The 16,677-nt window shown below is 43.4% G+C and overlaps 1 protein-coding gene across 3 annotated transcripts in view; it reads right to left on the reverse strand.

Annotated features, from left to right (window-relative positions):
• The window catches only part of LOC109514481 (serine incorporator 3-like), a 70,168-nt gene that overhangs the window by 5,545 nt on the left and 47,946 nt on the right, over positions 1-16,677 (reverse strand). For all 3 annotated transcript variants that reach the window (XM_019867607.1, XM_019867606.1, XM_019867605.1), the window contains 2 exons: positions 11,191-11,395; positions 849-1,058 (listed from right to left, as the gene is read on the reverse strand). In XM_019867607.1, the coding sequence (XP_019723166.1) occupies positions 849-1,058; positions 11,191-11,395 (415 nt within the window). The remainder of the gene's footprint in view (positions 1-848; positions 1,059-11,190; positions 11,396-16,677) is intronic.

Consider the following 16,677-nt stretch of genomic DNA (forward strand, 5'->3'; position numbering starts at 1 on the left):
GAGAGTCCAACCCCTCTCGACAGAACTGGTACCAGAACCCAGGCTGTGTGAGGAGGTAAGTCCGACTATCCAGTCGGAACTTCTCTACCTCGCACACCAGCTCGGGCTCCTTCCCTGCAAGAGAGGTGACATTTCACGACCCGAGAGCTAGCTTCTGTAGCCGAGGATCGGACCGCCAGGGTTCCCGCCTTTGGCTGCCCGCCCAGTTCACACTGCACACGACCCTTTTGGCCCCTCCCATGGGTAGTGAGCCCATGAGAAGGGGGACCCACATTGCCTCTTCGGGCTGAGCCTGGCCCCACCTCCAGGCCTGGCTCCAGAGGGGAAACTGAGATCCATTCATTTCATTCATCACAAGGGGTTTTTGAGCCATGCTTTGTCTGGTCCCTCACCAAGGACCTGTTTGCCATGGGTGACCCTGCCAGGGGCGTAAAGCCCCAGACAACTTAGCTCCTAGGATCATTGGGACAGACAAACCCCTCCACCACGGTAAGGTGACGGCTCACGGAGGGGTGTCTGAAATTGACAAAGACAAAAACCAAGGCCATTTTCACTGGAATGATAGTTTTAGTTACTTTATAAACATAAAATGTTGTCAATCAGGTTCCGGTTTTCAGAAACCAATCACCAATTGGAGTTGAGAGAGCAAAAATGCTCTCTCAATTCTAGTTTGTTATTTTGATCAGTATTTGATATGGACATCTTTTCAATGTGAACTTGTGTGATCTCAGATTAAGGTAAATCATTCATCAAGTCAATGCTATCCTTCATCAATTTCTTGTCTGCTACTGTAAAACAGTCCAAGATGAAATCCTTCATCTTGGATTGGTTGTGATGGCAGTACTGACCTGTACCAGTTTGTGAGGGTCATCATGATGTAAAGAGACGCCAGGAAGAGCATGAAATGAAAAAACGAGTAGCTGTAATGGATCAGGTCGCTGTCCGTCACCCGTTTCTCCTCCCCCAATGATTCCTGACTACCACCCGCAGCCAGAATGTCCGAATCGTTTGAGGCCATGGTCAGTTTGCTCATCTGGCTGGCACTGGATGAGCGAAGGCTGGAGGAATTACAAAACACATAGTGACTTTGTTCTTGGACTGAAACAATGAATAAATAACATGAATTTAAAAAAGTGTTGCCAACCAATCGATGTGATTGTGTCACATGATGATTACGTCAATGACCCCCCCCCCCCCACTGCCTCATCGGTTTTTAACACAAGGTGATTTTTACAAACTGCCATAAGATATGCCGCGAGTAAGTTATTTGGTGAAATTAATGAAATGTTTTGAAGATAATTCATTCATTCATTTTCCGAACCACTTCATCCTCACTAGGGTTGCGGGGGATACTGGAGCCTATCCCAGCTGTCTTCGGGCAGTAGGCAGGGGACACCCTGAACCGGTTGCCAGCCAATCGAAGGGCACACAGAAACTAACAACCATTCGCACTCACACTCACACCTAGGGACAATTAGGAGTGTTCAATCAGCCTGCCATGCATGTTTTTGGAATGTGGGGGGAAACCGGAGGACCCGGAGAAAACCCACGCAAGCACAGGGAGAACATGCAAACTCCACCCAGGAAGGCCGGAGCTGGAATTGAACCCAGCACTGTGAAGTCGACGTGCTAACCACTCAACTACCGGGCCGCTCCATTTTTAAGACAATATATTCTTTTATTTACATCAATAAGGGATTGGGTGGGACATCAACTTGTACATGCCTACCAACTTATTGTTTTGACCAATCCCGGCAATAAATGAAAATGTTTTGACCAGCTGAGTCCTGTTATCTCAGATGGTATCATGGTATTGAGTGATAGGTGTCATTTTTTACGATGTAAGTATGCAGATAAAGGCTGTGTAAATAACAGATTTTTATTTATTATTATTATTTTTTTTAATCAAGCCGATTGTCAACCAAAAAAGCTTTCATCATAGTTCCATATCTTGCTTGGTGATTGGTCCGCACCACATACGAATAAGCAGGCTTGGGAGAATCTGGATTCGCTGGTTTTGTGCACACACAAATACAGCGAAAATTCAGCTTTTATGCAATGTTCATGGAAAAAAATCTGATCCATTGATTCATCACAAAAATACGACAATTTCAATTGTCAAAATAAACGTTAGATGTAGTCCGACGGTATTCCCTGACCAGCTTGTCGTATTTTCATTTAAAGTGAGCAACATCACTTAAACACTGTATAATAGTTCAGGACTTTCAATTATGCATTGGATAGGGCGGGGGTCGGCAACACGCGGCTCCAGAGCCGCATGCGGCTCTTTAGCGACATCTAGTGGATCCCTGGAGCTTTATAAAAAAATGTTTGAAAATGGAAAAAGATTTTGATAGTGGGCTAATATAGCTCAAATAGATACAGATACATGTTGCAGCTCCGAAAAAGGAGAGCTGTGGTGTTGGTTTACACTTTATTTATGCTTTTAACAGTCTCGACAAACAGACACGTCTGCGTCCGACTCCGTGCCTTCTCTCTTCTCGTTCAACTCGAGAGGCGTTCAAAGACAGACTCAGAAAAACGGAAATTAATGATCACTTCACTGACACTAAGAAAAGCAAAAATAATGCACCAAAACAAAAAATCAAGCGAGGAAATTACAAAATAAATTCTATGGGGGTGTTTGTGAACACACAACAAAGGAATGAATAACAAACAATTCTGACACAGTCCAGTCTCCTACATACATACAGCATGTGTTTCCTTCATTGTAAGTTTTATAGAAGGCTTTTTTTTTTTTTTGCGGCTCCAGACATATTTGTTTTAGGTTTTTTTTTGCCCTATATGGCTCTTTCAACATTTTGGGTTGCCGAGCCCTGGGATAGGGATATGAATTATTTGCAAACAATCAGTGATTTTTGAATGCATTTAAATTATTTGATAATGGAGAAATAGCAGATACATTTTCCCCAAAATGTAAGAGGTAGCACTCCTTCAGACATCCGCAGTAATGTTACTGCAGTACTGTGAAAAATGATTTGCCTTCTTGTCAAATTCTTACTTTTTTGCATTGTTTCACACTTTAATGTTTAAGATCAGACACATATAAATATCAGACAGACAATCCAAGTAAACATAAAAAGTTTTAAAACGGTGATTTATGGAAAAAAACAAAATTCCTATCTATCTAGGATGTTAACACTGATATATTGTTAGGGTGTCACCTGGATTTGACTCTATTTGGTGTCCATTTGAAATTGAAACCATGGCTCTATGTAATGAATGATGCCCTCCCCCAAGGTAGGCAAAACTTTCATGAGCTGTGATGAGCTGCATGTGACCTTTTTTTGGATTGGTGAGTAGCGCAACTAACTCTCTTATGTTTAATGACCATCAGCTGCTTAACAAACAATACAGTATACGCATTCTCCAAAAGTAATAAGTAAATTATATGATATGTAAGACCAAACGTCCTTTGTCTTGTGTCCATACTCTTGTCTGTTTTGCTACCATGTCATTTTGAAACTGGCCCGAAGACTGTGCAAGAACATTTATCATCTGAACAGTCTTCAGGTGATGAATGCATGTCCATGATGAAATGTTTGGTGAAACAGCCTACTGGCTTTCAATGTGTCAAAATAAAGGCAGCGTTCACACAGAGACAGATGTCCTACAATGTCCTGAGTGAAAAACTATGGAACTGAATGAAATGCCTTTATGTGCGGTTACTGAAAATGTATCCCCTCACAAGTGGATGTCGATAAGGCATTTCTTTTGACCACAAATGTATGTTTGATGATGACCTGAATGCATTTAAAATTGAGGAGGATTTGTTCACTGTTACGGCTGTGTCTGACCTGATTTTATTACAGGCATGATGGACAGTGTTCACATGAAAATACTATAATATACATTGCTGCTGTTTTATATGAACTGTCTGAAATGGATTTAATAAAAGTGTATTGAATAGAAATTTTGTAATGTGTTTTATTTACGGTGCACGGTTAATTAATTACCCTGCCCCCAATAACCACTCCAATGTATAGTGTTGGCATGAACACTCATCCATCCATTCATTTTCTACCGCTTATACAGGGTTGGGTTATGGCAGTGTTTCTCAAATAGTGGGGCGCGCCCCCCTGGGGGGGCGCGAGGCTCCATCGAGGGGAGCGCGTTATACCTCGGGGAACATGCTTTTTTATTTTTTTACTGTCCTAAAATAACATGCAGTTGCACCTCCACTACGTTAGGGGGCAGTGGCGCTCTCATTGGCAGAGTTTGCGCAGGGAGCATTCGAAGGGAGGAAATATGATGAGGCGTATGTAGCGCTTGGCTTCAATGTGACTGCGGTGGCAGACGAGTAAAGATCGATGTGCCTACTGTGTCTAAAAATTTTGGTAGCGGACAGCATGAAGCCAAATAAATTAAGGCGTCACTTAAAGCCATTACACCCCAATCACGCTGATAAGCTGCTTGAGTTTTTTTTCAGCGATAATGTGCCGAATATTGCCAACAATCATGCCGCTTTGTGGCTGCTACTTCAGTAAACTAAAATACAGGTCTACACGTTGAGCAGGAGCCGAGAGTTGCTGTGTCCTGTGCTTCAAACCTCGCTTAGAAAAGCTGTGCCTTGCAAAACATGCTCATTAGCCCTGTTCACACGGCACACATTTGGTCCGATGATGCACCGAAATATTTTGTTGCGATGTATTTTACAATGGAGCAAATTTTGTGGAGCGGTCACACGTGCAAAGCCGCTGAGCGTGACAACTCCGGCGCAGCGTCGAAGCAGCTCCACTTGCGGTCACACGTACAATTTCTGCTCCGGACCAAAACTACAGGAATGCAGAAGTAAAACAGGTTCGGGTCGGGCTTCTCTCTCGCGTACTTTTATTTATTTTTCTTTTAATAAATATTATGGCGGACACTATTCTGTCCTTGTTCAGAATAGATCCACTTGTCGGCAGTCGTGGAATAAAGACGTGTTTACAGTCAATCGTGTGTGCTCCTTATGACTGCCACAATATATGTTTTAAAAAATGTATACTAAAACAATGTGCGGATACTAAACTAAGGAATACTTGTTTTAAAACAAACAATTTGGATAAAACAGAGAATGCGCTGTAATTTAATTGCTATTTAACTGCTAAACAGGAGCGCGGCCGGCCAGACCAGTGCGCGTGTATAGTTAATTTCGTTTAAACAATCCTGTAGAAATAATTTCAGATATCTTTACCTATTTATTTCGTTTGAATTATTCTATTTAAAGCCTAGTAAGCCGCAGGATTTCTCTGCGTAATTAAGCAAATGCACATCGAGATTTCTCTTTGTCTGGCCTCTTATTCTGTATTTCAGCGTTATTTCGTTGTGCAAATGCATTGATAATGTTCATAAAAATATGTAGATTATTTTAACCGTAAGAAATCTTGTGTTTTTTTCTCCCAAAAATACTCACAAATAAAATATGAAATGTCGGGTTTGCTTCAGGCTCGGGCCTGCAAATCGGGCTCGGTTGACGTCACTGCTTTCTCGATTCTCGTCTTGATCGTGAGCGCTGTCTTCACCGCTTAAATCGCCGACACTTTTACCGGGGACGGGGGTCCATGGCCGGGCTTCGTCTGTGTCGCTGGCCCCCTCGTCACTGTCGACCGGGGTCGGATTCCGTGCTTCTGGTAGCGAGCGTAGCGAGGCCACTCCCCCGCAAGCGAGCATTTGCTCTGGAGCAAATTTAATCCAGCTGCGTTCACACGTGCACATTTGTTTCGGCGTAGCGTCGCAAACGAGCATTTGCTCTGGAGCAAATTTTTAAACCACCTCCCTGAGGTGGATCAAATTTGGTCCGGTATAAGCTCTTTAGTGGAGCTACGCCGGAGCAAATGTGCACGTGTGAATGCTCGACTGGATTTATTTCGGACCTGTGTCGGACCAAACGTCATATTATATTTGATTAAAAAAAAAAAAGCACAAATTCTTTTATATATTTTTGTTTTGCTGGTTAAAGTTTTTTTTTTTAATATTGTGCTCCTGAGGTAATGTTGGTGGTTAGTTTGAATGCATAATTAGTTATTGATCGTATGTAATTTTATTTTTCAGTATCGTATGGTTTGACATGGTCATTCAAAAAATATTTATTGTTAAATTAAGGATTTAATGTTATTTTTGAATTTCAGATGCATTTTAAATCTTTTCTGTTCCAGTTACTAAAGCTATTCTTTGTTGTAAGTTGGTCCATAAACTTGGTCTCTTCCTTGGGGGGGCATGACAGAAAATAATTGAGAACCACTGGGTTATGGGAACTGCAGCTTTAGTAGGAAAACACAGACTTCCTACTCCCCAGCCAATTCTTTCAGCTCTTCTCGGGGATCTCAAGGCATTCCCAAGCCAGCTGGGAGACAGTCTTTCAATTGTGTCCTGGGTCATCCCTCGGGCCTCCTACCGGTGGGACATGCCCGGAACACCTCACCAAGGAGGCATCCAGGAGGAATTTGAATCAGATGCCTGAGCCGCCTCATCGGCCTGCTCTCAACGAGGAGGAGCAGCGACTTGACTGTCCCCCCCACCCCAGATGATGGAGCATCAACCCCAGGGGTGTCCAAAGTTGGTCCTCGCGAGCCGCTGTCCTGCCTGTTTTCCATCTGTCCCTGCTCCAGCTCACCTGATTAAAATGATGAGTATTGTCCTCATGCTTCTTCAGAGCTTGCTGATGATCTGATCCGTGGGTCTTGGTCACGAGTGAGAGCAGGCTGGAGCAGAAGAACGATAGTCAAATTGGTGCAGCATCTTCTGTGATGCGGACTCTGTGTCGGTCTGTCATTGTGAGGAACGAGCTGGGCCAAAAGGTAAAGCTAAATTAATTGGTCGATCTAGGTTGCTACCCTCACCTATAGGTCACAAGCTGTGGGTTGTGACTAAAAGAACGAGATCTGAGGAATTAGTTTCCTCCACATGATATCCCTTATAGATAGGGTAGATCAGGCCTGTCCAGCTCCGGTCCACCCATTGTCCGGTCCATTGTCCACCAGGGCGCCGCAGGGGACCGTCCTGGCTCCATTCATGTTCACTCTCTCCACTTCGGATTTCAGCTACATCACTCCAACCTGCCACCTTCATATGTTATCTGATGACTCCGTGATTGTCTGCCTCATTACAGAAGGAGATGATTGGTAGTACAGGGGACTGACGGAGGACTTCGTGGACTGGTGCCTGCTGAATCACCTCCAGATAAACCCCGGGAAAACTAAGGAGTTGGTTGTGAATTTCTGCAGGACACAGTCCTCACCTGCACCGATCAACATCCAGGGTACGGACATAGAGAGGGTGACCTCCTACAAGTACCTGGGTATTCTTCTCAACAACAATAAACTAGACTGTTTGAAAGTGCTCTATAAATACAGTTGAGTTGAGAGAGTTGAGTTGAGTGGTCTACTATCACAGAAGGGACAGAGAAAACTGAGGTCTTTTGGAGTTCAGGGGTCACTCCTTAAGACCTTCTATGACTGTGTGGTGGATTCAGCCATTCATTAAGGCATAGTCTGCTGGTCAGGCAGCATCTCAGCCCGGGACAGAGAGAGACTGGACCAACTGGTCAGGAGGGCCAGCACTGGCCTGGGCTGCTCCCTCGACACTCTGGAGTAGGTGGTCAACAGGAGGATGCTAGCTAAGCTAACAGCTATGATGGACAGACCCTCCCATCCCCTCCAGGCCACCCTGACAGCACTGAGCAGCTCCTTCAGCCAGAGACTGTTACACCCGCGCTGCAAGAAGGAGAGGTACCGCCGCTCGTTCCTGCCGACTGCTGTCAGGCCATTGAATAGACGCACCTGAAAACCTGGACTCACCCCCACTCACCCATTTTAAATAGCACAACCATCTTATGCAGCATATATGCAGCTCTATATATGCTTATATCTTATATTTTATATTTTACATTGCATTTTATACTGTGTACAGTTCATTTTTTAAATTTATTTTGTGCATGCAAATACAGGTTTTTCTACTTTCTTCCCTCCAAATTTTGCTGCTGTAAATTGCGAATTTCTCCATTGTGAGACAAATAAAGGTTTTCTTATCTTATCTTGTCTTGTACAGGAAGCCCAAAGTGTTTGGAGTGTGGTTCTGGGCCAAACAGAGCGGTGTGATGCTGTTTGCGGCTTTTGGAAAAGCGGCAGTTGTGACTTCCTGAGTTATCCATGTGCTCTTTGGGCATTTCTGTAAGATGCCCACTACTCTTCCGTAAAGCTTTAGGATCGACTTTTTAACCCTTTCCAGACTGAGAGATGTCAATTACGGAACTATATTTCTTATCTGTTCTTGATTTTCTTTTGATTGTGGCATTTTGTTGCAGCTTTTTGAGATTTGGCTGATCCATTTTGTCAAACAGGTTCTATTTAGGTGATTTCTTGATTGAACAGGTCTGGAGGTAATTCAGGCTTGGATGTAGTCAGTGAAAATGAACTTAAAAATGTCATCTGCCACAGTCCACTTATGATTTAACAAGGGGTGTAAGTACTTTTCACACAGGGCCAGGTAGCTTCCATTAATAATTCAAATCACCATTTTAAAACTGCATTTTGTCTGATCTTGACATTGTTTGGTAAAAAAGTGGTGAAACTATGCAAAAAATAATTTAAGAAGGGGGTAACTACTTTTTCTTGGCACTGTGTTTGTTGTTCATTGATTCTGTTACATACTGATTTAAAAGTGGAAAACTCATTTTTTTTCATTTTAATGATTTGTTTTTGTTCACTGAACAGTAATTCAAGAAAATTCAGGTGAATTATGGTATGCAGCCATCTCGTTACCTCTGTGTCCCGCATAATTTTTCCCGCGGAACGCACAGTTCCAAATCATGTGCATTTTCGGGACGCAAGAAAATTTCTCAGTCAAAACAAAAAAAAAAAAACCTATGGCAGGCCTGAGCAACGGCTACTGTCATTACTGGTAGCGTGTCGTTTCCGTGGCATCATTTTGACAGTATCGAAAAATCGTTTAACCATAAAAGTCACCGTACACGAGTTGACTGTACGTGATCGAATCTCTGCTGTGTGATCAATGCGATTTCACTGTGCCTGTATGTGTGTTTGTGGTGTAGTGTGTGAGTGTGTTTCTTATAATTTACTTTCGTTTTCAGTGTTGGGGTTGGGGGGGGGGGGGCACAGAAACTGTTTTGGGAGTGTGCTATTTTAGTCCGCAAACTGAGGAATCGCGTGGATGAAAGTTTGAGATGGCGACGAAAAAAACTCACAAAGGTCTACTAATTACGACATTTAAGAAATGTGAATGCCAGTCTGATTTTTCGTATGAATCGTCCGAAGGGCGTATCACTAAACTCACCTGTGATGTATGCACACAACACGAGAGAGAGATACGACGTGAGGCACGATTACGAGGCAAGCTGGTCATTAGATCAATAGGCTAATCGCTATGAAAAATGTGATGAAACAGTATTGGTTATTCTATAATTTACTGGTTGTAGCATGGTAACTTTATGAATAAACATTCGTCACAAGGTGTAGTAATGCTAATGTTAAATGTTGGTAGAACTAATGATGACGTGTTAGGTTCCTTTGTCAAATTGATAGTAAATTACACATGCATCGTCTTGGGAAGAGGATGTCAAGCCACATCACTGCTTACCTGTATTAATGATTACCAGTAAATTAATCTTTGCAGTGTGAGATTGGAAAAAATACTCTGATTTTGTGGTATGCTGTATTCATGATGCCATATGAGTACATCATATTTTGATCCATATATTGTTTTGAATAAACCTGTAGTACACAGTGGCTGATGTAATGTTCATTGTTAATGCATAGTTTTCAAACATTAACCCTTCAAACATTATATGTTTGACTTTCAGAATTCTTGATTATGAATATCAGTCAAAATAGAAAAATGGGTTCCCATGAAGAACGTTTACGGAACCCAAAATTAGTTACCGTGGTTTCCCCTTTGTGTAATCCGACGGAACCGAAAAATGGTTACTGTGAATTTCCGAAATCCTCAGTCCTGCTACTGAAGTATTTACATTTTTGCAGTATTTGTTTATAATTGTATGTATATGTTGTTGTTTGTGTTATTATCATATGCAATTGAATAAGTAGACCATTTCAGAATTCGAAATTTGGGACTCTCTAAATGCATAATGGGACTCATACTTTTCTCATCAGCGAGTCCCTGGGACTCGCTGGCGTTAAACTGTAAAATGATCACTGGGTATGGTATAGTTTTTATTGTCAATCTCAGCTCTGGTCTTTCTATGTGGAGTTTGGGTTGTGAATTGCGTTTTGCTCACAAGTTTCACCCATTTAAACCAAATTAACTTGCTAAAAGAACATGTTCGAGTTACTGGATGGAAATGATTCTATTGCGCCTTCTAAAATATCAGATTTTTTTCCAAATGACATGATGGAAACAAATTCAATGTACAGTGAAACTCCTCTACAACGAAACCCACATGGGCGAAAATACCCCCTAGTGTGAAAACATCTTCATGCATTAACACATTCCCGCTTTCCTGCCTCCCATACAATGAAAAAAAACCCTGTTGCGTTATACGAAATCTTTTTCTCTGCTCTTGCCTCACGACGCGATTCACTACAACGAAGTCTAATCCAACAGCGACCTCTACTGCTTCGTTCAGAAACAGCAAAAGCAACCACCACACTGGTTTACACATGCGCAGTAGTCCAGGAAGTATTTGTTATTGTTTGTTTCAGATACAGCAAGAATGTTGCATTGCTAAAATAGCTACAAAACGGACCTTTGGATGTCAAGCAGCTAAGACAAGAAGAGCTCTGACGCTGGAAGAGAGGGTAAAAGTGATCAAACTGAAAGACGGAGGAAACAAAATAAAAGACATTATCCAAGAAATTGATGTAAGTGAACGTGAACGCTGATCGTGAAGTTCGCAATTTCTTTCCCTTTTTTTCTTTCGACACTGACTATCTGAAGTGTCAAATAAGTGTATGCACATATGCACTATTGGAATAAAATTAAGGTGACCAAACTTATGTTTGTGTGTGCGTGTACACATACGTTTGTGTGTGTGTGTGTGTGTGTGTGCGTGCGTGTGAAAACATCTGAGAGCAAATTTACTACAGTGAAAAACCCCCTGTTGTGAAAAAATTCTTGCTGCAAACATGATTACCGTTGTAGAGGAGTTTCACTGTACATTGTTTGTTTCAATGCCATTTAGGTACATATTTATTAATTTTTTGGGACGTATACCTGGAGTAGATGATGCATAAGACAAACAAAGAGAGCCCCACAATGCTCTGCGCATCCCACCACTGTAGGTAAGGCGTTGAGGAAATGGGTTCCTCGGTGTCATTTATCACCACCACAGCAGTCTGGTTTTCGACCTCAAGAGGAGCCAGTGTGGGCGCTGCTATCTGTTGGACAATACTCATCAGGCCTGGGTTACATGTTCGGTCTGAAAGTGGGGACAGAAAAGCAATATTATCTCATTAGTATCGCACTGCTGTTACATCCAGCCATCCATTTTCCAAGCTGCTTATCCTCAAAATGGTCGCGGGTGTGCTGGACCCGATCCCATCTGATCTTGGGCAGGAGGTGTGGTACACCCTGAACTGGTTGCCAGGCAGTTGCAGGGCACACATAAACAACCCACCCTGCGTGGTTTTGGTATGTGGGAGGAAACCGGAGGAACCGTAGAAAACCCACACAGACAGGGGGAGCACATGCTAACACCACACAGGAAGGCCGGGGTCTGGAATCAAACCCTACACCTTCCCACTCTAAGGTGGACATGCTAACCAGTTAACCACTGTACTGCCCGTATCACTTCTGTATTTTTGAAAGCTGAAAAAATAATTATAACAGCACTATATTTTGGTAGAATAACATACTAATGTACTGTCTTTAAAATCAATTACAAAAATCACATACTATGTGGTTGCTGAAAAGTCAGAGAACGTGGTTGCAACTAGACATTTGAAGCTTCTTGTAGCCATCTACTAGTCTCTGACATCGATCTGAGGAAGGTTTTCCCCACTTTTCAAAGCTGAATTCTTTCAGCTGTGAGATATTTGAGGTTTTTTTTCTTACACGCACAGCCTGTTTCACGCCACATCTCAATGGGATTTAGATCTGGGCTTTGACTAGGCCATTCCAAGTCTCTCAACTTCTTAAAATTTCAGCCAGTTCTTGGTGGATTTACTGGTTTGTTTTGGGTCATTGTCATGCTACAGCAGGGGTCCCCAACAGCCGGTCCGCGGAGACCGGTATTTATTTTGGAATACGAAAAGATATTTTATATATTTATTACCCCGAGATGGGACCGTCCGGTTGCAGAAAATCAAGCTTGGGGCTCGCACTGATTCAGCATTGTGGTGAGTTGACATTTTCATGCACTTTGAATTTGCGTTGTATCGTATTTTGAAGGCATTAAATATTACCATAGCGATCAGAGTGTTGCGGCCAGATTAGACGCTCTTCGTGTTTATTATTAGCTCTCGAAAACACCACAGTGTTCATGCAGCTCTTACCATATTATTTTGTAGTATTTATCCGCCACACCTTAAACGCCGGTCCGTGAAAATATTGTCTGACATAAACCGGTCCGTGGGGTAAAAAAGGTTGGGGACCTCTGTGCTACAGTGTCAGTTCCAGTCCAGTTTTCAAGCACCCTGTGATAGACAATAGAATTCATAGTGGATTCTAAAATGGCGAGCTGGCCAGTTCCTGTTATCGCAAAGCATTCCCAAACCATGACACTTTGACCTTCATGATTCACAGTTGGTATGAGGTTCTGCGCCTGGAATGCTGTGTTTGGTTTACAACAAAAGTCTTCTGCTCTAGGGTCCAAATAATTCAACTTAAGTCACCTGTTCAAAGAACATTATTCCAGTACATTTGGTCTCTGTCCGTGTTTTTTCTGGCCAACTTCAGTCTGGCCTTGATGTTCTTTTTAAAAAGTAAACAATTCCTCTTTGTGCACCTCCCATGAAAGCCAAACTTCCAAGAGCCTGCTGAAGGTGATATTATTTTAGAATTTTTGACGACTGCTTTTGGAATCTTGCAGCCTGCTCGAGCAGGTGAACTTACTTTGACAGACAGACCTGGGCAGCAAGGTTTCAGTTGGTATGAACTTGGAAACAATTTTCCAGATGGCGGAATAGTTGATGTCAAACTCCTTTAATATCTTTTTAATTCTTTGGCAGCCGTAATTATTTCGGAGAGTCTTAGACAGCTCTTTGGACCTCACCACTGTGCTCATTCGCATGCAACAGTGCCATCTTTCAGAGCCCTGTTACGCCGAGTCTGGAGAATACGGCAGAGGACAGCGCAGCGGAACGGACGTCTGGGAGACAGTCACTGAACCCCATCTTCCACCTACAGGGTGGGACAACAAGTGCGGCTCTCAATACAGGATCTCTCCAACTAGATCAGGGGTGTCAAACTCAGGTCCTGGAGGGCCGCTGTCCTGCATGTTTTCCAAGTCTCCCTGTTGCAACACACCTGATTCAAATGATCAGATCATCAGCAAGCTCTGCAGAAGCCTGACATTGAACCTGTTCATTTGAATCAGGTGTGTTGCAACAGGGAGACTTGGAAAACATGCAGGACAGCGGCCCTCCAGGACCTGAGTTTGACACCTATGAACTAGATGCTCAAAATATGTCCCCGAAGTTCATTGGTCCTTACCCAATGACCAAAATCAAAAAGCCCAGTGCCGTCCACCTCAGTATTCCCTCATCTCTCAAGGTCTATCCAATGTTGGACGCCTACCTCCTTAAACCCATCCAACATACACCCTGTACCGCTTTTTCGACGCCCAAAAGGAAAGAAGGATACCAGGAGTTGTTCGACTGGGAGGGGTACAGCCCTGAGGAGCGTTCCCGCTCGTTCATCTTCGACACACAGCTGCTGCGGGATTTTTATGCGAAGCACACGAGTAAGCCAGGTAGGATGCCAAGAGGTGTGCCTTAGGGGGTGTCACATTTGCGAGGTGGTGGTGGACCCCAAAAAGCAGGCAAGAGGGAGGAGCAGGTTGTACTTGAAAGCTTGTATTAAAACTCAAAACTAAATCCAAAACAAACAAGGTCCAAAGTATCAAACAAAACACATGACCGAAGATAAAAGATAACAATGACCAAAACCTGACTGAAACAAACATGACAGCAGCCAGCAAACAGCAACAAACAAACATGACAGTAGCAAAGAACAACAATGACCCGACACTGAGTGTTCGGGCTGGGAGTCCTTTTAAAACACTAATTACATAATGACCAACAGGTGTGCAGCTGCAAGGAGAGCCCTACAGTGCCACCTGTTGGTCCCAAACCGAATCATGACAGGGGGTGCATACTGTTATGGTTATGATTCTGTCTTGAATGTTTTCAACACGAATTCACATTCTCTCTCTCTTGTCTGAGTCAGGGAGGTGCCGGAAGGCTGCTCGAGAGCAGGGGCTCATAATCAACAATCAAACTCTCCTCCTTCATGGTCGCTAAAAGTCTCTGCTCTCCAATTGTTGTCGAGCCTCCTGCTTCCAATTAAGATTGTAGTGAATTTTCTCCCCTTGTGTTGATTTTGTTGAGAATTTTTTTGAAAGACCTTTTTTTTATTTTTTTTTGCGCTCAAGCGAAAACGATTCTGCATCTGTGTTCTTGCTATTTGATCATACTGTAACAGTATATTTGCTTGCTCCCTAACAAAGTTGTTTTAATGTGTGAAATGGGGAAAAAAAAGTGGACAAATTAATCTTAGGAAGGCAACATTTGCAGCATCAGCTTTATACTCCACTAACATGGTCTCCATTCCATGCCCGCATGTACGGACACACACACACACACACACACAAACACACACACACACACACACACACACACACACACACACACACACACACACACACACTCCTTAATTTTATGACATCAACCGTGAAGACACTTTTATCTCAGGATTAAGTTAGAGTTTTTATTGTTAATATGGTGTTTAAATAGTAAACACCCTTTATCCCATGACGTTTTATTCACATGCTTAACAGTAAATCAGTGGGTGATTTGTATGGAGGTCCACCTTCCATATAAACTGATTTTCATCATGCTTGTGGTGGAGAGGGCTCAGAAATAGCTCCACTGTTGCAAGATGCCACAGGCAATCTTAAACTGTGCTTTGCAAATGCTATTTAAGAGTAATCAGTCCCGAGGGACATGTGCTCTGTTTTTCCACCAGTGGACCTACGTTTACACTCAGCACATATGCGACTCACCAATCAGAGAACAGGAAAGGAAGGCTGATTCCTTGTCATCACTACTCAAAAGCCAGGAATTCAAATTACGCTTTGTTCACCCAAGATAGGAAACAGGTTTTTGACCACCCATTGAAAGGCCGGCAAGAACTCACTGGATTAATACCAAACCATGTCTTTTGATTTTGTCATTCTAACTCAATTTTCTGAAAAATATTTGCCAATTTTATGATGAATACAATGGCCACATCCAATATGCGATGACATATCGCTTCAAACGGGCCAGCCGTTTCAACGAGGGTCTGGAGCAGATATTAAAAGGAAAAGCAAGGGTTGAAAAAGTGCAAAGACTGGGAACAATTTAGCACTGTTCTACCTGTCTGTTGTTTGAGGAGGAGTAAGGCAGGTGGAAAGACGAAAGTATACGGACACTTCTCCCAATGACTCCCCCCGCAAGCCCCCCCCCAAAAAAATAGCTACATCTATATATGGTGAGTCCAGGTTTTCACGTGTGTTTATTCAGCAGCCAGACAGCAGTCGGTAGGAACAAGCGGCGGTACCTCTCCCTCTTGCAGTGCGGGTGTAACAAACTCTGGCTGAAGGAGCTTCCCGGTGCTGTCAGGGTGGCCTGGAGGGTGTGAGAGGGTCTGTCCATCACAGCTTTTAGTTTAGCTCGCATCCTCCTGTTGCCTACCTCCTCCAGAGTGTCCAGGGAGCAGTCCAGGACAGAACTGGCCCTCCTGACCAGTCGATTCAGTCTCTCTAGAACTGGCCCTCCTGACCAGTCGATTCAGTCTCTCTAGAACTGGCCCTCCTGACCAGTCGATTCAGTCTCTCTCTGTCCCGGGCTGAGATGCTGCCTGACCAGCAGACTATGCCATAATGGATGGCCGAAGCCACGACAGAGTCATAGAAGGTCTTAAGGAGTGACTCCTGCACCCCAAAAGATGATATATATATACACACAGGATATAGCGACTGGATAGCTCAGTTTGTAAGGCACCGGGAGACGGGGGTTCGAATCCCGCTTGGGAAAAAAATGAGCACATAACACCATCCACTGTGGGTCCTTGGGCAAGACCCTTCACGCTAATGCCTACCTTATACAATGTGAGAGACAAGAAATCAAATGACATGCCAGCTCAGACGTCGCCCGGCCAAACAAGGTCTGCGTCAGGTGCTGGGGAACCAGAGCACCTTGATGAAAAATGGGCTACTGGAACAAAGCGGAGATGGGCGAGATGCGATAACATGGCTCTGTTGGAATGCTACTACTCAAGCAACCCTAGTCAGAGGGGTTACATGCAGAGAATGCGGGCTGAATGGTTACTTCGAAACCCACAGTCACGGTTGACCACGAAACAACTAGTAGCCCAGTGTTCCAACATCCACAAACGGCAATTGCTGTCACAACTTGAGATTGACGAGGTACAACGCAGGGCCCACGGTGAAGGGCCTCAGGCTGCCAGATCAGAGGAGGAGGTCATACCAGAGATTGG

The sequence above is a fragment of the Hippocampus comes genome, unplaced genomic scaffold (assembly GCF_001891065.2).
Source record: "Hippocampus comes isolate QL1 unplaced genomic scaffold, H_comes_QL1_v1.1 scaffold141, whole genome shotgun sequence".
In the NCBI taxonomy this organism is placed as follows: Eukaryota; Metazoa; Chordata; class Actinopteri; order Syngnathiformes; family Syngnathidae; genus Hippocampus; species Hippocampus comes.